The sequence below is a fragment of the Miniopterus natalensis genome, chromosome X (genome assembly GCF_054644295.1).
Source record: "Miniopterus natalensis isolate mMinNat1 chromosome X, mMinNat1.hap1, whole genome shotgun sequence".
Lineage (NCBI taxonomy): Eukaryota > Metazoa > Chordata > Mammalia > Chiroptera > Miniopteridae > Miniopterus > Miniopterus natalensis.
This window is the reverse complement of record NC_142103.1, coordinates 95,355,278-95,379,054: the sequence shown is the minus strand read 5'-3', so window position 1 is coordinate 95,379,054 and position 23,777 is coordinate 95,355,278. Positions and strand designations below refer to the sequence as shown.

At 34.7% G+C, this 23,777-nt stretch overlaps 1 protein-coding gene across 4 annotated transcripts in view; it reads left to right on the top strand.

The window, feature by feature from the left end:
• CNKSR2 (connector enhancer of kinase suppressor of Ras 2) overlaps positions 1 to 23,777 on the top strand; it is a 236,875-nt gene that overhangs the window by 121,893 nt on the left and 91,205 nt on the right. For 2 of the 4 annotated variants that reach the window (XM_087829497.1, XM_087829496.1), the window contains exons 9-11: positions 5,982 to 6,128; positions 15,873 to 16,006; positions 19,413 to 19,624. In XM_087829497.1, the coding sequence (XP_087685623.1) occupies positions 5,982 to 6,128; positions 15,873 to 16,006; positions 19,413 to 19,624 (493 nt within the window). The remainder of the gene's footprint in view (positions 1 to 5,981; positions 6,129 to 15,872; positions 16,007 to 19,412; positions 19,625 to 23,777) is intronic. The other 2 variants (XM_087829499.1, XM_087829498.1) reach the window with 1 other exon arrangement.

The following is a 23,777-nucleotide window of genomic DNA, read 5'->3' as shown; positions in this document are numbered from 1 at the left end:
TTATAGGTGGGAGAAAAATTGCAAGCAGAAGAAAGATTGTTTCTGCAAAGACATGGCCGCAGTTAGATGCACAGTATTTGACGAGAACATGTACTTACTCCACCAACTCTTCCACCCATACCGAACTACTGACATTTGCTCAGACTAGCGATATTTTGTCCATGGCTTTCTTTACTCCCTCATTTCCCACATCCCCTTCAGCTGACCAGCTCCTAAGAGATTCAGCCTAGACTATTATGAAAACTTCCCTGAACCGTCAAGGATTGGTTAGTGCCCTTGTTGGGGGATCAAATTGCACCCTCCGTTCGCCCTGTTGAGGTGCTTTTCTTTCTTTTGAAGGCTTATTGACTTCTTCGTGTCTCCCCCTGCTCACTGATGAGGCACAGGCCGTGCTGCATGCACTGTATTATCCATAGTGCACAGAAGGCACACGACTTACTGATTTGAGAACTTACATTACCGAATCGTAGCGTGTTAAACACCTAAACTGCCTGCAAGCCCATCATACAGTACAGTGGTTCTCCAAGTGCGGTTCCCAGGCAGTAGCACCAGTGTCACTAACTTGTAAAAAAAACATGAAAATTATAGGGCCCCACCTCACACCTACTGGATCAAAAGTTCTGGAGGTTGAAACAGCAATCTGTGTTTTAACAAGCCTTCCAGGTGAATCTAACACATGTGGAAGTTTGAGAACCACGTTAAAGAAAAATAATAGACAGCTATGGCCAAATTGATGAAGGACCTATTTGAGGAACTGATTTTTTTAACTGGCTCGAGGGAGGAATACTCACGGTAGTGGCCTTTCGGAGCTGCAGAGAAGCAGGAAGACCAGTTAAGACTGTTCAAGTAGGTACCCAAAGCACTAAGGCAGTGAGAAGAGGCATTAGTTGCTAGGATCTATTCTTTAGACACAGGGGTTTCAAAAGGGGCGGGGGCCTGCCGGTGTGGCTCAGTGGTTGAGCGCCCTCCCATGCACCAGGAGGTCACCAGTTCCATTCCGGTCAGGCCACGCGCCCGGGTTGTGGGCTCGATCCCCGGCAAGGGGCGCGCAGGAGGCTGCCAGGCGCTGTTTCTCTTTCATCAATGTTTCTGTCTCTCCTCTCCCTTCCTCTCTCTGAAATCAATAAAAAATATATTTAAAAAAATAAGATAAAAAGGGGCTGGGGGAGGTGGTCACAGGTGAGACCATACTCCGAACTTGAAAGGGTAATGGAGAACTTTTTGTTGTTGCTGTTGAACGAGAGTAGGGATAGCGAGTCTGATTTTAAGGTGTCACACTCAGCTGACCTACCATGGGATGTTTGCGGGAGTACGCTTGCTCGCATAGTGCCTTGTGCTTTAGAATCAGACGGTCTTGGATGTGAATTCTGGCTTGACTACTTACTATATTTGAAATCTTGACCAAGATTCATCTACTTGTGCTTCAGTTTCCTCCCGTGTAAAATGGGTTTAATAGTTGACCTCATAGGGCTGTCGTAAGAATGAAAATACATGTAAGTAAAAGGGATGTAATATAGATGTCAGGACTCTGGCATAGTGAATTATTGGCACTTGATTACTCAGTAGACATTAATATGGATGAAATGGACTGTTGTAAATATGTCGCTAGAGTTCTTTATAGGAAACGGGTGATTAGAAAGATTTGAGAGTCATTTGCAGAAAGTTGTTGGTAGAAGCCCTGGGAAGAGGAGATTATTGTGTGGAGACCACATGAAATCCTAGAAAGGGGTCTAATACTTAGCCTAGAGGAGATACCTACACTTACTGATTGCGAGGAAGAAGAAGAGATGGAGGACATTCAGGAGAGATGTACCAGGACTACACGCCTTTACTTAAGCTATCTGTTGTGACAACAACTATTTGCATTTTCCAACCCATTCTGCGTATTAGAGTCGGAATGTATTGTGACTTTGGAAATCTAATCATTTAGCCTGTGCAAGAATATTGAAACATCTTTGTTTGATGTTGAGTTCACTATTTCACAAAGTAGCCAATTCCCTATTGGGTGTCTTTGATTATTAAAATTTTTTAATATGTATCCATAACCATTATCTCTTAAGATATTTTACCTTATTTAATTCCTTCCCATATTAGTGGATTATACTCCTATGTTAGTGTCCACTAGGATCCCTTCTTCCTTCTGTCAAAGCTCCCTCTGTCTCCTAGTAAAGAAATATTTTCCTTGCAGCCAATGTATGTAAGAATACTTAAAACTCATTTTTCAGATTACTGTTATATCTTCACATGGTTTCTAATTCAGGTCTATCATGACTAATATTTTAAAACTATAGCCAGAAACTTAAATGAGAAAATGGAAAGCTAATCTTGGAAGATGGTTAACATACATTGATATATTTTACCTATTTTGATGTGTGTATATCATTACATTTAGCTCCTAACTAAGTTAGGGGGCTCCAAAATTTCTTGAAGTTGTAATACATACTTCCCTCACTTTATCATACCATCTGTGATATCATGTCCCCCTATAATTTGTCAACCATAAGTATCTTAATAACAGTTAGAGAGAAATGAATTAATTTCAAGAATTCACTACACTTCATTTTATGGCTGAAGATATATTAGGATATGACAGAACCAGAACTGGGAATCATTTGTCCTGGAGCTCTAGGACTGTGTCATATTTGCCCTTGAGTAGAACATGATACAATCCAATAAATGGGGACAAATGTTAAGAATTATATGTAGTAGAGAAGATAGAAAGTAATGAAGAAATGATCCAAATTAGGGAGTTTGAGAAAGTACTAAGGAAAAAAGAACTATTCAAGTAAGAGGCATGAGGTCTGGTTGCTGTTTATGTGTATACAAGTACTGGGATGGGAATGATAGAGCTAAAACCTCCCTGTTTTATTGAACAAAAATGTTACACGAAGTCTGAATTATTCAACCAGCTTTATTTTCATTTAGTAATTCTTACGTGAACCTGACCTAACACTTAGGTATCTACTGAAATCATTCATTGAATTAATAATCAATAGATAATATAGCTATTGACTTACTGAACACAACTGAATAATAAATTGGATTTATTTTGCTAATCATCTAGGAGTATAATGGACAGAGCAAATATGATTTCCCCATCACTACCTTTTACTGTTTTAAATAACGTCTTTCTGGTTCTGACATTTTATGGAAATTTTCTATCCATAACAAACAGTCCTAATTAGGTAATTTATAAAATTCATGATCTTTTAATTGGAATATTACTATTCATGGACTAGATACACTTATATTGTTCATTTTGTTGTTTATAAAATAACTCATGTTTATTGCCAAGACTTTAAGAATAAAGTCATAAAGAAAATATATATTGTATTCTTTACTACCCTTTAATTTAACCACCATTAATGACGTATATCTTTCTATTATTTCTATATATAAATTTTTTTACAAAAGTAGAATTTAATTAAATTTGCTATTTTGGAACTTAATTTTCCCACACAATTTTTATATCCCTTAGTAATGGACATTTACATAATGTACAGTTCTTGATTGGTTTAGACAGTACTGCAACACATGTTGCATATTTATCTCTGCTTTTATCCAATCATTTCATTATGACGGTAGTGGAAGTAGAATTTGGGAGCCTAAGATATATACTTCATATGTATCTTGATGTGTATTTGTTTACTTTGTTTAAAATGTTTTTAATGTTATCTCAGTAAGAGTGGAAAAAAAAAGTAGTAAAATTATATAAATTTTTGCCATTAAATAATATTTAGCTATAAAATTAAAATCTAACCAAATTATGACTTTCTCATCCAAAAAAACAGTTCCACTTTCTCATAAAACATACTATTCTATTATTTGGAATTATGTGTCAAAAAGAGCATAGAAAAGTATAAAGGAACAGGATAAACCAAATTGCACTGAACATTACACAGGAAAACACTATCTAGCCTTAAATATTTCTAACTCGTTATAATGATTATATCATAGAATAAATGAAAGAAATTGGTGAATGGACATCAATGTGTAATTCATCAAAAAGAGGTATGCTGAAAGAAAGGGGATTCATCTTACTGCTGCTTTAATGTAGTTAGCATTCATCAGAATAAATAAATGATAAAATGTAGTTATCAATAAGTTGTTCATAAACTCTGTATAACTAGTACGTTCTCTCCCTCCAAATCTGGAACTCAGAATCTGCTTCCCATAGTTTTTTGGCGAGCAAAATGAACACTTGGATTTGAACTCACTTTGCTTTTAACTCTTGGCTTATAGAAGTGGCTGTAGGGACACTACTTAGCTATCACAATAATCAGAATCAATGTATTACACTTTTGGGCACATAATAATCCCACTTATATATAACGGGAGACATTTGACCAATTCCATTACTTTCGTTGATCTGCATTAATGTGACTTTTTAAAAAATTGGCAGCTTGTTCATATTAGGCAAGTATTCTAATAATCGTTTTGATTCACATCTGAGAAGCCCTGAGGTTTTAAGCATTGTGACATCTCGCTTCTTTTTTGTCCTAACTCTCTCCACCATCACTCAGTTCAGCTGTAGTAGAGGTGAAAATTTAAAGGAATGCTCGGCCCCTTTATACACCAAAGTCTGTCGTTGTTCTGCGGTGGCTGCTGCTGGAGTGGCTCTGTCATAGCCTCTGGGGGTCTGTGCTGCTTTCAGTGGAAGTGGCCCTTCTTTCCAGCTCGAGCATTATCTTCCCGGCAGAAACGGGAGCAGCAGACAAAGGCACCCATCCCCTTTCACTGGAGTGCCAGGGAAGAATCTAGGCCACTCTTAAGACCATTTGCTAAGTCCTCTGTGCAATCGGGGATAAATTTTGGCCCAGTGTATTTATATAACACATCCTGGGGAAATCTGATACATTAGAGTTGTGATAAAAGGTTGTTGTTGTTTTTTTCTTTTAAATGTTAAATGCATTTTTAATCCTTGAAATAATAGATATTTTGAAAGTGTTTCTTTAAAGTATAGTTCTAGGATTTCAGATACCTAATAACTGCATAACTAGTCCATCTTAAAAGCAAACCAACAAGAATTATTCTAAGTTCAAAATATTAAAAGGGTGATGAGTGAAATAATTTAATAGTTAACAGCCGAGCCAGGTTCTAGGACATTTATCAAGTACTTCAGTTTATTTATACACTATGTTTTGAGGAGGTATTTAAATAGAGTGGCTTCATTAACTATAGAACATTTTCTTTTAAGTCTGTAGAGTCCTTTGGAACACATTTTCAATAGCTGCCGTGTTGGAGTAGTATTACCTTGTCATTTTTATTCTACCTTATAGCATGGTGAAAGGTTTATTTTATTGACTATCTCCCATGCACCAGACGTTGCCTTGGTGCGTCAGTGCTGGCTGTTGGTAGTATAATATCAGTCTAATTTATAGACACTATATCACGTACAGTGATCCCTCGGGAGTCGAGCATGCCCCGCGCCTCCCTCTGAGGGCAGGATCCTGAGGCCCAGCTGTGGGCTGCCGATCCCTCGTTTCCAAACGTTTCAGAGCCCAACGGGCTCCAGAACGGGTCACAATCGAAAACCGAGGCACCACTGTATCTCTAAAAGATGGTGATGAGAAAGCATGTGCGGTTTATAAACTCAGGACACTGCCAAATCCTTGTTTTCAGGCATGCCTATTTTAAAATGGTTTGTGAACAGAGCTTGGATCTAGATCTTGCACAGCATTAATGATGACATAATTTCTTTAAACTCTAAATTACTCCATTGGTAGGATACCGATTTACTCTCTGCTTTGACGTGGTAAATGTCCATTAGCTTATCATAAGGATATGGACTCTAATGCAAGACATGGTTAATCAACTCAAACATAACATTTCTTTCTTAAGTATATATCTCCTGAAAATTGGTAGGATGGTGCACCAATTATGTGATTTTCATTTTTTTACTAATCTTATTAAAGGGGGAGAACATTAAATCTTTGAATACTGTACCTCAATTTTATTGTAATGATTTTGCTGGTTACCAGGTGGGGTGGCAGTTGAAAAATTTGGTGAATGCACTACGAGAGGACCCGAGTGGTGTTATCTTAACTTTGAAAAAGCGACCTCAGAGCATGCTTACCTCAGCACCAGCTTTACTGAAAAATATGAGATGGAAGCCCCTTGCTCTGCAGGTAATGAAGCTTAATCATAAGTCATACACCATCATTTTAGCCATAGATTATCTCAGTAATGCTTCTTTATTGTGCCTCATCTCAGCAGCATATGGATTAATCTTGTATGCTTTTGAAAATTTGTTTGTAAAATGATCTCTTCACAGCTTATCCTAATAGGCTTAATTGTGATGAAATATGAAAGTTTCTATATTAAAGCCCAAATAATAAAGAACTTGGCCTTAATTTGTAAACATTTTAAAGCATAATTCCAAACAAACCACAAGTTATTTCAAGCCAAACTATGGGTAGAAATTAAAAAAAAAAAACAACACAACACTAGAGGTTTCATATTTGATATAATCTTCTATTTAAAAGTTATACCCACATTCACTTTCTGAAGAAACTAGGTGATAGTTTATAGAATTCTTCTAAATCAGGTCATAAGATCGTAATAGTTACTTATGAACAGTAAGTAAAGGAAGTTTTAGATAGTAATTAAAATGTACCAACTGCATTCCCCCTGACTGATCATTTTTCTCTTTTCCACCCTCTAGGGTGGCAAAAATAGAGAAATTGTTGCATTAGAATTTCTGCATTTTTCCTTCAGCATGAAACATCACTCTAACTATTACTCTGGATGTTGATAAATTATATTCATTAAGAAGCTGAGTTATCTAGGAAGTTATATAATTCTGGTTGATGAAAGACAAGGAAGCAATACATTTTCTTCCATTTCAGTCAGGATACAATCTTTAAACACATATCCTGTGTATAGAAGAAATTTTTGTCCTTCATAAAACCTGCATATTAAAAATAAGAGACTATTACCTTTCTTAGAAGTATAATTTTTAAAAATTTAAATTACCAATTGAAATAGAACACTGCTCATTCAGATTAAAACGAAAAGCAATGTATGAAAATACCATTTTTATCACCATGTAAATTATTGTTAAGTTCTATGTTAGTACTTTATATAATTCTTAGATATTTTTTTTCCTAAAATCCTAAATTCTCCATTGCACACGAATGGCCTTATAGATTATAATAATTTCTAATTATTTAAACCTTTACTACTTATTTGCATCAAATTTTCATTATACTTAAATAACAGACAACATAAAATGTTCTAACATTAAGGTCTTTAACATTTTCATGTGAAACTTTCTAATTTTCAAATGAATATATGTAAGACTGTATTAATCTGTCCAAATACATTTGACTTGCATTATGTTTATTATTAGAGCGTTTTGATGGTCATTCAGAGCCAGAGTTCAATGTTTGACTCATTAAGCCGTAGATGAATAGATCAGACTTTGCCATCACATCATTTATTTCCTTGCTGCATTGTAAGTTGCTTTGTTCTTCCGCTCTGTAGTTTTCGATTGACGTGCCTTCCCTTAGGGGCCTTCTTCAAGGTCTGAGAGGCGGGAGCCCTGAAGAAGAGGCCCGCACTTTCAGCTCTTAGGTTTTTTCTCTATGTATGTGTAGTTAAATTTAAATTTTTCTCTCTGGTCTCTTCTGTTTCGCTCTGAACACCAAAAAGACATTAGCCTCTTGCTGATCCCTGAACTCTGAGGGAGTATGTCTAGAAAATAAATTGATAATTTGGTCCGCTTTTAGACTCTTTTGCACAAGCTCAAACTGGAGAATTAAGGTAATGGCAGAGAAGAATCACTCTTAGGTGAAATGCTGGAATTACGGAAAGACTAACCTTTTCTGCTACATATACATTTGGTATGTGTATTTAAAGCTGGAGAATCAAGGTTTTAATTTTTAAAATGACCTCACATCATTCCTTAATTAGAATATAATTATAATAGATTTTTAAGGCACTGTTTCGAGGTCCATTCCCAGATGCTAAAAAATGTGCCTCATCAGGTCACTAGTTATATCTACTCCTCATTGCCTATTTAGTTACTCTGAGTATGTTTGTAGGCTTACCTTTTCAGAATGCCGAAATCACGTAAAAGAAAGTCAGCATTTATATAAGTGCTTATATGTATCGACATTTTTGTAAATTTGTTATTTCAACTGAACTTAGTTCACTGATATGTATTGTCTAAGCTCAACCCCTTATAGATAAACAATACTCATGGGAGTGGGGGTGGGGGAGAGACCTGCTTTCAACTTTGAAAATTGCTTCAGAGGTTGACTTTTTACAGAGCAAAAGGAAGAGTATTTATTTTTTAAATTTTTATTGAATTTATTGGGGTGGCATTTAATTTAAATACTTCCTAATAGCAGAAAAACAAGATCTTTAGGAGTAAGGGCAATGGTTAAGTCCTCTAACATATACCAGCACCCCCAGATCTCCCTAGAACCTATTTTGAAGACCTGAAATTATATCATCACAGAGTTCTTTCTTGATCTTACTAAGGCTTTGGCCTGTGCCGAAATACAAAGACACTGGGAGTGTAATGGAAACTATCTGATCAGAATTTTTATAGAATGTAGATTTTGATACAACCAAAGGTGGATAAAACCTGAGGGTACCAGGGTCTGAAGACTGAAGGTAGACTTCCTCCAATGGGGAAAGTCAAATAAATAGTGGGATGAAGGTCTTATAGGTGGTCTTGGATTCTTTTGTTACTGCTTAACGCCACATATTTTTCCTAGAGGCTAAGAAAGGGCCTCAGATGTGGAAAAAGTGCTTAAATCCTCTGGCAAACACAAGTATCCTTATTGTATTCTTGCTTCTGACATATGTACAAATATGTTGGAGCTAAAATGTCCATTAATTCATCTAAATATAAATATTCAGTGTTCAGAACTGAAGAATTAGACATTAGGTTATTTCTTTTTTCATAGAGTATACCAGTAGTCTAGTAAGAATTATTTAAAGTAGAAGTTACAAAAAGAAACAATTGGTAGCATTTATTTAACTCAATATGTTCATTTCATCTCTTTCATATACTCTACCAGGTTTAATTTACCTAGTAGCATTTTCAGATAAAATATGGCAAAGTTTGTGTAGCGTGGAGGTAGACAGTAATACATGCATCTTAAAATATAGAACTGTACTCTAACTTAAGGAATAATTTTTTAAAATAACAAAGTAAATAATTTGTACCTAGACAAATAAAGCATAACTTTATCTACCCTAAGGTGGAAGATTGTTAAGGAATATCACATGTTTTAATGAAACAATATTTCTAGAAATATTTTTGAAGGAGAGTAAATTCTATTATTAACCACAATGATTAATTTTGATTTGGAATTTCTTTGAAAAATCATTCATGGAATTATAGCCAAATAAACAAAAGCATACAATTCAGCTTCATACTCACAGAGCAACTTCATTAGTACATTTCATGAAATTTGGCAGCTCTTTTGTTAAATTCTTGGTTTCTCAAACATTTTGCAATAGAACTGAAAGATACCTGAGTCAAATACTACAAGCAGATTTAATCTGGCATTGAATTGTGTTATCTGCATTCCTTTACAAATAGTAGAGATGTTTTGCCTAAGATACAATCTTTTATTCTGAGAAAACAAGCCTGGGATTCCCTGTTTTCTGAGAGATGTTTTTAAAAACATGTCCTGGATTTTGGTAAGCAGGGTGATTGTTTAAGTCAAGTTCTTCCAATTCAATGAAAAAAAGTTACGTAACTGTGGATAAACATCAAGGTATATTTTTTATGTTTGTGGTTTTAAATTAGTGTGCATATGTCAAATATCCATGACATTTTCTTCTTAAAAGAGATGTATGGCTGCACACTAACAAGAATATTGGTTGAAATCATTACTAGGAATCAGCAATTTTTTAAAACATTAAGAACCCAGTATTTTTTGTCAGAATACATTTCAGAAATGACCACTAAAGTCAATGCTGGAATCCGACATACTGATACAGGTTTCATTAAACCCATTTTTATATAAAATAACATCAAACTCTACAATTATAATGACTCATGTTCCTAAACTGTATTCTAGCCCATAAGTCTTATAACTTGTGATAGTTTCTTGTGTTGTTTTGTGCTTTTCATTTAAAATTTTACTGCTAAGAATTTTTACAGGATATTTAATTTTGAGCAGAAAATGAAATGGAAAGCAAATAGTCATAGAAGTTGATTCTGTACGTCAACTGGAATAACCACTGAAGAACACTAATTGATTTTGTATTTCAAACAGATATGAATGGTTGAAGTCATTCTGTAAAAATCAAAAAACATAAGCGACAATAAAATTTATTTTAATATCAAAGTCATGATCGGGCTGACTGGAAAAACCTTTAGTTAACAAAGTTTATGTTTCTGAGAGTTGTATTTTAAAAACATGTTTTGAAGAGGTAGACAACTAGTATTAGGAGACTAGAAAATAAAATAAATTTAAACTAAAAATGTAATTGTGCTGACTGGGAGGCAAAAACTATTAACACGTTTTACATGCTCAAATTAGTAAATAGCTACAAGCCATTGTCAACATCAATTTTTTTGTTCACTAATGTTTAAGCAAATTAACTAAAGTAACTCAATCACATTTGTGTTATCAGCTAAATGCTTTCAAAATGTTAACACTGATGACAAAAATATTTTTTAATTTCTTTACTCTGTAGTTTCCCATTCTTTCTTTTAGTTGTTATACTAAAACTGAAGTTGACTATAATTTGAAATAATTGGAAGTCCAGTTTTAATGCTGCAGTATTAACTATGCCAATAGGACTGGAGAACCAAGAATAAACACTAGTGGTAGTCTCAGTACAATGTGCAAAATGTGTGATTCAGTGGAAAAAGCCATTTTGTCGTGTGACTCTGAAGTCTATATCAGTTGTATATTGTGTAACTATATGCATATTTTATGCACATATGTTTGTATTTTTTTAACATATATAGATAAGGTTTCCTTATCAAACCTGTGGTCAGAAAAGATAATGTTTGTTTTCTTGGTAGTCTGATAGGAAAGGGAAGATTACATGCTTATAAAAGAGGACTCTTTTGGTATTTACAAATTTGTATTCTAGAAAAAGCTGTGAAAAAACTGCGAGTGGGAGAATTTTGAATATGTGTGTTTCTCTTAGGTTCTTTTCAAATGATTTACTACTTAAAAACTTACCCAGGAGAAAGCATTCCCAATAATTTTCCAAATTAAGCCTAACATTCTTTATATGGTCGAGAAACTTACAAGATTGTATGCAACGTCTTGCCTCCCAAAATCCAGCGTACATTTTCTCCAAAGCATTTGTTTAGATGATTAAGAAGAAAGTTGCTAAGATAAAACAGTATCCTGGTACTTGTGTTGGGGAGCACAATAAAAATGTGTTCGAAATAAGTAAGGACTTGCGTGAATATTCTGTGTGGTAGACTAATGGGGTATTGTAACGCCTTTGAGTCTGCCTAATTCCTCATTTTAAATAAATTAAGGGGCCATGGTGGAATCATTCTATTTCCATGGGTATTTCCCCCCGAAAGACAAAGCGAGCTCTCTGCGCCCCTGCGCCCGTGGATTTCTGAGACCCGCGGCATGCCACGCACTGTCTCAGTCTTGAGCGCTGGGCCGGTCCTCACGCCGTCAGTTCATCAGGACTTTCCGTAGCTCTGTGAAGGCCGGGGAACTCCCAGGCAGAGGGACAACTAAATTAAGACTTGCTTGCCGGGAGCTGTTCAAGTGTTAAACGGTTCCAAGTGAAACCTCAACGTCAAGTGTGGCTTCTTTAGTGTGGAAGTGCTTTTCCTGCAGTCCTTAAGACCTCATGGGTTTCAGGGGTACATTGATGTCTTCCAGATGTGCTCAGTTACCTTAGAGATGTTCGAATTGGGGACACAAGCAAAAGACCCTCATGAGCCACGAGAGGATTTAAAGTGAGATTTCAGTGATGCCTTACAAAAGCTGAAAATTTTATTTTACAATAATCACAATCTCGTAACGATGTTTAATCTGAATGAGTAGGATCTTATTACTAAAGCATCATTCATGAGTCAGAGGAAGATTTCTGAGTCCTTCTGACCGTAGTAAGTTACCATTCATTGACCTAATGTTACAAATGTACATTTAGAGAGATGCATATGATCATTTTATTTAGGATTTGAATATTTTAAAAGATGCATGCCAGTGCCCCTAGAAATAAACCCATCATAGACTTCTTTTAGAAGAGTAACAACATATATGCAAATGCATCTTCCTTGTTGGGGTCTCACTGATCTGCAAGGAGAGCTTTATGTCAATAGGTCCATTTAGATCTGAAAACTAAATGTTATAAACATGTCCTTCCAGAAAATAAATCCCTTTGGATAGAATGCAAAACTGGGTCCTTGTCATACTTGATTGCATACCGTAATGAATCAGGTTATACTGAAGCTTCATGCTTCAGTAACAGATAAAGTCTTAAAAAAACTTTGCATTTTATCCACAAGTATTGACAGTTCTTAATTCTCTTCCCATACAGATTTTACCAATATAAGAAAAGAATCAAAATGGCAAGATAAAAAACGTACCCTTTATTTCCACTTTTTTTTGTAAATTAAAATTCTTTATGGTACAATCGTAACTGCTTTTCTTATACTATGTTATGAACCACTGATTGAAAATAAAAGCTAGAAGAAGCTATCCTTCTGTATTATTATACTTACATATTTAGAATTTTTTCCAAAACTAAGGACTATGCCTATTAAAATTTGAATTGAATGCTGAGAAAAGACTTTTGTTTTAGGGAAGCTTTATTTGTCACTAGCCGTATTTGCACTCACTTAAATGGTTATTGGTGGTCAATGTAATTTTAATGCCACTTGTTACAGCTAGGAATTTCTCACTGGTAATTTTAGCTAATGGCATCACTTATCCTGTATTTGATTTAACCGAATTTTGCCTATTTTTCTAATGTTTTTAAATGCCTTTTTCATTCTTTTAGTCATTTAATTTTGTACTCTTTCAATTCTTGTCCAAAGTTAGAAAAAAATTTTAAGAGATTATAATTTCAGGTTATTACAAAGACCTCCTTTTGGATTAAGTAGCTATTTCCATTTTCCCATGAAGCTTCTACTTTATACTTACTTTTCATTGATTAATGTCTATTTTTTAAATGAGACTCTCAAGAAGAATGTCCACTTTTTAGCTCGAATTAGCTTGACAAAATAGTACAAGTGGTAGACAAAGATATACTGAATATATTTACCATGCACTTTACTTGGTACAGGGCATACTGACTAGCCAGATGATGTATGTATGATCAACCAGTTGAAATGTTTTGTGTGATTTGCCAGTTAATAAAATAACTAACCAGTTTAATTAACAATAGGATTGACTAATTTTTTTTCTCTGAAAGAACAAGTTGTTCTTTCAAGTTTTTTCCCAACCAGTTCAATTTATTCAACCAGCGGGCACAATCAAACTTGTTATCTGTTTAAAAATATTTAAGAGTCTTTTTCTTCTCCACATTTGCTCACTTAGCTAATCACATTAACCAGTGGCATTGATAGCAACTCCATGCTGAACATAGAAATCTAGAAAAAAAGTAGCAATTTGTAGGAAGTTGACATGGCTAATATTTAAATTTCCTGGAAGAGGAATGGCATAAGTACCCTATGTAGACAATCCTGGTAATAGTCCAGGCAGAATAAAATACTCTGTTGATCCTTACCTTCCTTATACGTCACAGGAATTTTTTAAATATACTTGCAACCATTGACTCCTACTATTTTCTTCCTTTATCCCGCTTTGTTTGGGGAGGTCAGGGATAGGTATGAACAACAACAAAATTATCTATAGTTCTGTGGATGATAAAATAAAAAGGAGAGAAGTTTTCAAAATAGAAATGGTGACCCTAAAAGAGAGGAAAGAGAGTAAAATTTTAAGTTATTTTTTCTAGTGCTTATGTTTTTGGAACTTTTTTTAAGTTCACTTTTAATATTGAGATATTTTAAAATAAAAGAGATATTAGAGTATTTAGAAAGCATCCTGAATATAAGTTTTTTCTCTCACAGTGCATCTGCTGGAAAGTTTTATGAAGTAATGTGCTATGTAATGAGTGTTTTCCTTACATTTCTATAATGATGAAATTTTGGTCTGACTTATTGTTTAATGTCATCTGTATTTGATACCAAGATTTCCTGACAGAGGGAAACAGTTATAAACAGAGTCACATCACAATGATTACTTGTTCTAAAGAACCCATTATTCAAAGGTCTGTTGTAGGGGCATGTAGTACATCCCTAGAGTACAATCTTTATTTCTTCAGACCTCATGGTGTTCATTACTGCAGGTGTCTCCTTATTACCTATATAATCTCAGGATTTCCCATTGCCAAGATTTTTATTTCTAAAAGACACACATAGTTTCACTGGACACTATTCCAAAATCAGCACAGTTAACCATTAGTCTTTACTGCATATTTTCTTAATATCTCAAAATTCCTCAACATATAAAGCTTCTGACTTTTTATATCATATTAGATAGACTATTATCGAGTCCCAAAATAAATGATCGATTATTTTTCCTTCACTCTTAAATTTTTATTTTACATAGTTGTAAAGTTTAACTGTCATTTTGGCAAGGTGTGCGATTTCAAGCTGTTGCGGTGAGCTGTGTAGCAAGGAAGCTGAAAACTGTGCACCGAGTCCTAAACTGTGTAGCCTACCCTAGTGACCTCCATTGTACAGTGTATCTATGCTTGGCTTTTTGAACACATTTTGATTATCTGTACAAAAGTATTGTCGCGATATGAAATAGTTGTAATGCCATTTTTTGAGTGTCCAGCAGCACTTGTTAAAGTAATAGAACTGTGGGTCTCTATAGCTGTGCTCAACCTGTTTCCACACTGGCTAAAATGGCAACATCTTGTCATGTGAAGTGCAGATCATTTTGTGATGATTATTTTTATATTTGCAATTGCACTGCAACGCTTATTTTTAATGTTATTGTATATTTAGCTAATCAGTAAGACCTGTAAGATAAACATGAAAATTTGTGAATTTTAGTTTCATTTTAGGATAACTTCTCAAAACACAAGACCATTTTCGAACACTGCGAAGCTTTGAATTGGGAGTGCTCTTAATTCAGTACATCCTGATGTATTGCTCAATTTACTATATGTATCATCTTAATTTTAAAAACTTATGCTTAAATACAGGAACAAAAACGAGATTATTTTAAACAATGATAAATGTGTGCCTATGAAAGGTGAAATGATTGTGTCACACTAATCACCATACTTTTGAAGATGTACCATAAAATGACTTTGAGAAGATAGTTGTGTTTACATTTACCAAAAAAGTAGATTCTCCTACAAAATACTCTCTCCTAATGGCCTTTCGTGGTCTATTTTTGTAACCTTTTCTGAGAATCTGTGACATTCTGCTAACTTAGGAGTATAGTTTATCTTTTGGGGGGAAAGATCTAAAATATCTTTCTTGTATATCAGTCAGGATGTGAGTGAGCTAATTGTTTTGAAAGTTACTCTTTATCATCACTCTTTCAAAGGTGGGATTCTAGCAAAGCTAATTTAATTTAAATATGTTTCTGACTGTGAGATAAATCTTCCCATTATGAAACACTGCATAGTACTATATAAATTGCTTTTATGTGGTTATACCATAGAATAAGGTGAGTTGGGAACTAAGTGGAAACCTCTAAAGTAATAAATTATCTGTGTTTGGAGATTCAAAGGAATATCCCTGTGCTAAATAACATGATTCTTGATTTCAGCCAAGCTCAAAAAGTTTGCAGAAATAGATCATTTTAAAATGATAACTATGTGTCATTGTTGTTGTTGTTGTTGTTGTTTTGTGTGTTGTTTGTGTGTGTATGTATTTTCTTTTTCATTTTAACCAGCCTCTTGTACCTAGAAGTCCCACAAGCAGCGTTGCCACGCCTTCCAGCACCATCAGTACACCCACCAAAAGAGACAGTTCTGCCCTCCAGGATCTCTACATTCCCCCTCCTCCTGCAGAACCATATATTCCCAGGTACAAAACTAACCATCATGTTGTTCTAGGCAGCTTCTATCCAAAGACTAACCTAAGTGCATGTAAACTGTGAAGTAAATTCTCAAGAAACACCTTGAATAGTTACTCAGTTGGAAATTCTAAACACATTCTGGGAAATCATTGCATTACAGAGAATGTGTTTTAGTTAATAACTAATTACTATGTATTAAGTACTTGCTATGCATTAGATATCTTATAAACATCTCATAGAATAGGAAAGAATAGTAAATTACTATTCAATAATAATTAGGATTACTTTAATAAGTGAAAAATAAGTGAGGCTCTCTGGTGAAAAAGCCCTTGGAGATCTTAGGTTATTTGAAGCATGTCATATTTTTTTCTAAAAGAGAATGTTATAGGTAACTTTTATAACTTCTTAAATGTATGTAATGAGGGAAGGTTTGTTTTTGTTTTTTTGGATGATGAAACTGTGTCCCCCCCCCCATACTTCTGTATCTACAATTTTCCACTCCAATTAGTTCATTAACGTTTCTATAAGTAGAGAGACTTCGCAAGAAAATGACTTGCCTTTAAAGTCTATGTGTTAGATTACTTGAGGCTGGATCCCCATTTCATTTCCAAATTCCTACTTGAAATTCCTGGCAGATGTGGAAGAGTAGAACTTGGTGCTGTAAAGCATTCTGTCCAAAAGCATTCTGATATCCAGCTTTCTGGGATAAAAAACAGTACAAAAGGGACAGTTAATACCAATCACAAAGAATTTGATTCAGTTTTTAAATTAGCTGTGCATTCATTCAAAAACAGTAAGGTATCTTGTTTTCAAGCCATACTTAATATTAAATTTCTTTGATATATAAAAGAAATAAAATGCTTTGTTTTTATTCATTTTTATTCTTTAGTGCCCCCAGTGTTTCATTCTGTTAGGCATCATGGTACTGACATTTACGATCTAAATGCTACATGACAACATGGCATGTTTGCAAATGCTGTGTTGTCATTTAGTAATGAAACTATGGTCAGTTTTATAAACATTTTAACTTTTATTTTTGAGAATTAAATGTAGCTGTGGGGAAGTAGTTTATGAGAATATATAATTTACTAAGCTGGCATTCCACAAATATTTCTGATATATAATTTACAGCCTTATATTAAATTTACAATCAGATATAAAAATCTATCTGATATCCTAGTGAAACACAAATTGCATTTTAATTCTATTAAGATAGTGTCAGACTTTCTGAATACTCTGGCATGAGAAGCAATAAAAGTATGTGTGTTTCAAATAGGAAGTGAATCTTTCTGGTTTGTTTTCAGTTTATTTGGAAAGATTTTTATTTTACCGAAAATGATTAAGAGGCCTTAGAGAGCTATATGTACAAATAAGCATCAGAAGAGTTTTTAAATGTTCTTTCCTTTTCTCTTAGCTGGGGAGGCACTTGTTTAAAAGAACATGTTCCCTAAACAGAAAGTACTTAAAATACACTTCAGAAGACAAAAGAGTAAAATGATCCAGTTCTCTCTTCTGAGAGTGGTGTAGACATGATTAAGGAAATATAGAAATCAATAAAAAACTTGAACATGCTATTGAAAAATACTAGAGAATGTAAGAGGTCGAAGTATCAATGTAGTGGTACTTGTTTGGTCAGTACTGTTTGAAAGCTCCATGCTTTCCAGTAAATTCATAATTAGAATGTATTATTTCATTTTAATTGATTCATAGCCTAGTGTGTAATTTAACAGAATATTCTAAATATATTTTGAGTCAAATTATTAGATACCCAGTCGCACAATCATTTTACATAGCATTTTCAGAACAATCCATGCATCAAATTTCCTTTGTACCACCACTTTGGATAAATTATCTCCATTTTCTGGTTTGACTTGAAGTTATAGTCATAAAAGTTTTTGAAGTTGTCATTCTTTTTATAGACATAGACTTGGCACTTTCTTTTCCATTTTCTTATTTTGATTATGAATGTGGTTCACCTGATTTAATTCACCAGAAGATTTCTTTTTTTCTCTATTAAAAATTTTGTTTTGTGTAGGATAGGCGTTTTTTGTTAATTTGAACTATAAATAATAAAAATTTTCTCATCTTAAAAAATCCTTTAAAATGTTTTCTCATTTTAAAAAAATTCTTTAAAATGGTAGGCCTAGTTGTCCAACTGGGTCGAATTTTTTTTCATGTGATTGATTCTTTGAACACATTTATTCCAGGAAAAAAAAAGTGGTTGCAAAAGTGCCTTTATATCTAAAAGAGAAAACCCTCATGTGTGTGAAGTGAGTGAAATTTTGTCAGTTTTTATTAAATGTCTTATGGCTACATAAGGTTTCATTATCATAGTCTATATGCATTTTTCTAATATGAAAATCAAGAATTTATAGGTCTTTGCACAACTTTGAAGTTTAAGCACTAATTTCTCTTATGAATTTCACAATGAGCCATTAAATATAAAGTCCAATAAAACAGTACTCTAACTTTTCAGTTCTGTTAAATCCCTTTTAGAGCAAAAATACAGATTTATTATGAACATGTATAACTATATAACATTAAGAAAAAGGAAACAAATATTCCAAATATTATTTGTGGGGGCTTTTTTCCTGATTAGTGAGATTCTTTATTCACTTTGGCATTTTTCAGATTGTATATATAGAATTAGCATGTATTAAATTCTGCAAATAAACAAATTAAATATTTTTAAATGATTTTTTTATCTTTACAGCAAGATGAATTAATACCTTGAGTTACTCAGGGCTCAGGTGTGAATACACACACAGGCGCACTCATGTGCACAATACATACATCAATTCTTTTTTTTGCCAAGTTTGTTTTTGCTTATCCTTTTTAAAATGCAACTTTATTTGAGTGAATTACCTATAAACGTGTGTAATGAAACTTCCTTGTTGGTATAAGGTTCCTCTTTCATATCATTATGGTGTTAGTAAAACCAGCTCTTCCAACTTTCTGGCACGGCGTGCACCCCTATAATTAGCTCCTGGTGGACTAACTAGGGCGAAACACCCTCAGATCCCAAGCTGCATTAGGTTATGTCACTGGCCTGATGGGAAAGTCTGCCCAGCCCAGCCGGCGTGGCTCAGCGGTTGAGCATCGGCCTAGGATCCTGGAGATCGGGGTTCGATTCCCAGTCAGGGCACAGGCCCGGGTTGCAGGCTCCATCCCCAGCAGGGGCGTGTAGGAGGCAGCAGATCAGTGACTCTCATCATTGATGTTTCTCTCTCTCTCTCCCTTCCTCTCTCTGAAATCAATAAAGACATTCTTTTTTTAAATTGCCCTATAAACCCCCAAGTTTGGAAAGATGAGAAGATACATTGAATGGGAAAGATATTATTATTATTTTAGATACTCTGTGATTTTTCCCACCCTGACACTTGCCTCCTTCCTTCTCCCTCACCCTTTCTTTAGGGACGAAAAAGGAAACCTTCCTTGTGAAGACCTCAGAGGACATATGGTGGGCAAGCCTGTGCATAAGGGATCTGAGTCACCGAATTCGTTTCTGGATCAGGAATATCGAAAGAGATTTAATATTGTGGAGGAAGATACCGTGTTGTATTGCTATGAATATGAAAAGGGAAGGTCAAGCAGTCAGGGAAGGCGAGAAAGCACCCCGACTTACGGTAAGCGTGCTTAGCTTGGCGTAAGAACATGTCTGCAATGGGAACCTACCTCGGTTTCCTTTCATAGGCTTTTGAGTTATGAAAATGACTTGGTAGCTTTTGTACTTTGTAACTGATCTGTGTCTGCCGTGTGCTTCCATGTGAAATCTCAACAATGTGAGGCATGCCATTAAAAATTACACTCTATTTTCCAAAGGTAAGTAAGAACAGTAGGTAGCGTTTTAGCTCATTCATGGTGTATGGAAACCTTTTTGAATCACGTGTAATTTTTGTATGTCAAGTGTTGCTAAATTGGAATAATTGAAGGCGGTTTTTTTCTTTTTTAAAAATGAAAGCTTACTGTTAACATGAGTTATTTAAAATAAAATCATCGCCTTATTCCTCAGGGATTAAAAAAAATCTTTAGGTAGACTCTTCTGGGGAAAATCTCATCTTGATATTTGTGTTTTTTAAGAAGCTTCAGAACTTGAGTGGAAGTGGAGTTTTTAAATTTATTTTCATTGCTGAGAGTATTACAGATGTCCCCAACCCAACCCCCCCCATCTTTGTCTCCCTCCCATGGACACAGACAACAGTGAGGTGAAGGTCTGGCGTGGGCAGAGCCAAATGGAAGTGAATTTTAAATAGGAAGGACACACTGTATTTAAAGTAAAGATGGGCCTAGGGACTTTTTTAGCTTTGACTTCTATTTTTCCATGCATAATCAAGAAAGTAACCTAGTCACAAACACTGAAAATTGATATAGTGTATCTGAAATATTGGCAGAGAAAGTTACCTAAAGTTAAATAAAGCCTCTTGTCCTAATGCAAGGATAAATGGGTTTCATTGGAAGTCTGTGCTACTCCCTTTCCAGTTTTCAATCTAATCATTTTTACTGAGGAACTTATACTTGGGGAAGGACTTCTGTAGCTGAGCAGAAGGAAATTGTAAATTCCTCTTTCCACCTGTACCCCTTACTTGTCCACCATGGCCAAATGCCTCCCCACTGTGGTCCCAAAAGATAGGTCATTACTAACCCAACAAGTAAGAGGTAGAACTGGGATCCAGCACCCAGGGTATTTGTTGATTCTGCCAGTGGTACTAGTTAACTAAATGTGATGAAAATAATTTGCTGAGTTGTGGGAAAATATTTTCCAAAAATTGTATTACTCCTTCCAAATTCAAACATTTGATTTAAGGCAAAAAGAACTAGGTCTGATTTTGTATGTTCTTGTCTGTGTTGTTTGGCATTTACTGGCACTGTAATGAACATGCATTTATATAGACATGGCCTTGAGAGACCTTAGGAAAAGATGGCTGAATCGAGGAGTAAAATTAGCTACAATGTATTACGCCCTTTTTAAATCAGAGAGCATAAAATGGGTTTCCTAAAAAGGTAGACAAGAATAATTTCTGGAAACACAAAGACAGTAGGGGAAGCAACCTAGATTAGTGGCCACTAGCATTGGCGGTCATATCAGCCATACTTGGTAATCCCCTCTGCCTTGTAATTACTCCAATGTGGCCCAGAGATGTTCCTCTAGGCCACAGTTTTCTCATTCATTAAAGATGATGATAATATCTGCCTCACAGACTTTTTGTTAGAATTTAATGATAACACATTATAAATTGCCTAGAAAGTGGCCAATGTGTGCTAGGTATTTATTTTTGCTGTTGAAACTTTAATGTTCCTAAGAGAATTGATCTTAACTGTTCTCACCACAAAAAAAGAGGGTAACTATGTGAGGTGATGGATGTGTTAAATAGCTTCATTGTGGCAGTCATTTCACAGTGGGTACGTGTATCAGCTCATCGCATTGTGCACCTTAAATATATACAGTTTATTTATCAAGTATACCTCAATAAAGCTGCACAAAATAAACTTAAAGATCTCAACATGTAAGTAATAATAATAATATCAGCCAATTTAAATTATTTGGAGAATAAGATGGGATAAATAACAAGTTCAAAAAAAACTTTAATGTGACAATAAAAAAGGGAGACATGATAGCACTAAATCACTTTAACTATTTGGTCTCATCTGCTCCTGTTTCAGAGGTAAAGATTCAAATTTGCAGAGATCAGTTGCTTGGCAACTTTTCAGTATGCTAATGTCTCCCATCAGCTCTCCCTTTTCACTGTGCAGGCACTCCTGGCCCTCGCTGCTCCATCATCATCGCGCATTTCTATGCAGAGAAACCTGCTAAAAAGCTGGCATAGTTAGCTGAGTCCCTTTGTGGCCTTGAGTAGCCATATTTTACAAGAATAGGAGGAAATCATATTTTTTCACTATAATATCATAGAATAGTATTGGTTTGAAGGAATCCAGACCTTTTCTGATTTATTACAAACCTAACCTCACAAAAAGCTCATGAATACATGCAAAGCCAGTGTTTTAGAAATGTTCCTCGTAAATGCTATTGTGCATTGAGAAAATTAATTTCTGTAACATTGCACCTGAACATTTTGCACTCAAAAACCAAGTTCTATGTCCCTTTTGTATACATGAATAGCAAATGGCTTGAAATGACAGCAACATACAGAGGGTCTATAGGCAATGATACTGTAAACTGAGTTTTACCAACGTGAGGTGAGGATGTTGTCTGTAGGTTACAGTTTCTATGATCATACTTCAGTATCTCCTTTCTTTTTGTCTTACAACTTCATTCTATCTTTTGGGCAGTTTAATTATAATTAATAGCATTATTTCAAACATTCCTTAAAGTATCAACTATATATAATACATTCGCACTTAATTCTGAATACAAGCCTACTCTCTTTCCTATGGTTTTTTTGATATAAATTATCCTCCTTATCAGGTAAAAGTCTAGCTGTCATTTATCAGTTACTCTGGAAAGAAAAGAAAATAGGATTGTCTGTGTTCAAGTAAAATATACCACTTTCAGTGCAGAACTAACCATAGAGATATGAATTAGAGAATCAAAAATGCAGAAATATGAGATGTGTACTATACTTACAGGAATTGTATTCCTTTTAATTTATTTAATATTTTTCATAAAGACTGTATGTTGGTTAGCTTCACAGAATAATTTTGAACATTAAGCTGATGGTGATAAGGGACCATGTATTTGATGGAAAGTAGTTCAGCAATATTTTGGCATAGAAAAAGTCTGTTCCTAATGTAAAAATTAGAGTAATCACCTAGGGAAGGCACACTTTCTTAATTTGTATAATTTAATGGATAGAAATAGCAGAGCATGAGTTTTGAGGTCACATAGACCTGAATTTCGTGTCACAGCTTGGCCCTTAATAACTGATTGACCTTAAATTTGAGCCTTAACTTCATTATGTTTTGGTTTCCTTATCTGTAAAATGGGATAGCAATACTACTCATAGTGTTTTTAAGAGGATTAAATGAGCTATAATGTATGTCAAATACTTACACTATTCTTGCCTCATAGAATGTGCTCAAGAAATGGTGCCTAATGGCATAGTAAAGTGCTGCTTCTCATAAATAAAAACGTCCCAAAGATCATCAGATGTGGGAAATGTGGGTGGATCAACTTAACACTTCCTCGCCTCCTATGGAGGGGCTTAGCAAAGGACAAAGGGCTGGACGTATCCCCTCAGTGTGGTCCCGCTGCCTACCCAATAACTAGCCATTCAAATTGTATCAATTAAAAGAAATATGAACAGAGTTTGTCCTTTTCTTTGGTTTGGTTTTGAAAAGTAGAAGGAAGAGCATTCAAATAGCTAATAACACCAGGAACTGCCCTGATCCAAGTCTTTTTTTAAAGTTCCATTATGGAAATTACTAGTTCATATGCTGGGCAGAAGGGCCTTTTTATAACCTCATAGCATAAGAATTCTGAAAACAATTCAGCCCCCACACGTTGTTAAAGTTGAAGATTAGGTGCTGAAAAGTGATAGAGGGAAAGATAATAATATGTAATATAAATAAAATAGTTGGAGTCTCTCAAAGAAATGAAACCTGGCAAGAAGAGATCATCCTGAAAGCAACTGAAGCTACTAGGTAATGGATAAACCGTAAGATTAAGAAATAAAAGATCTTTTAATAAAGTTCCAGAGTATTAATATGTGGACAAAATGGAAAGATTAGCAAACCAAATTGACAAAGCTGATGCAGCTATCAGAGGGGAAAAAAGAAAATCTTCAAATGAATTACTCAACAGAAAGATATGAACTAGGTGAG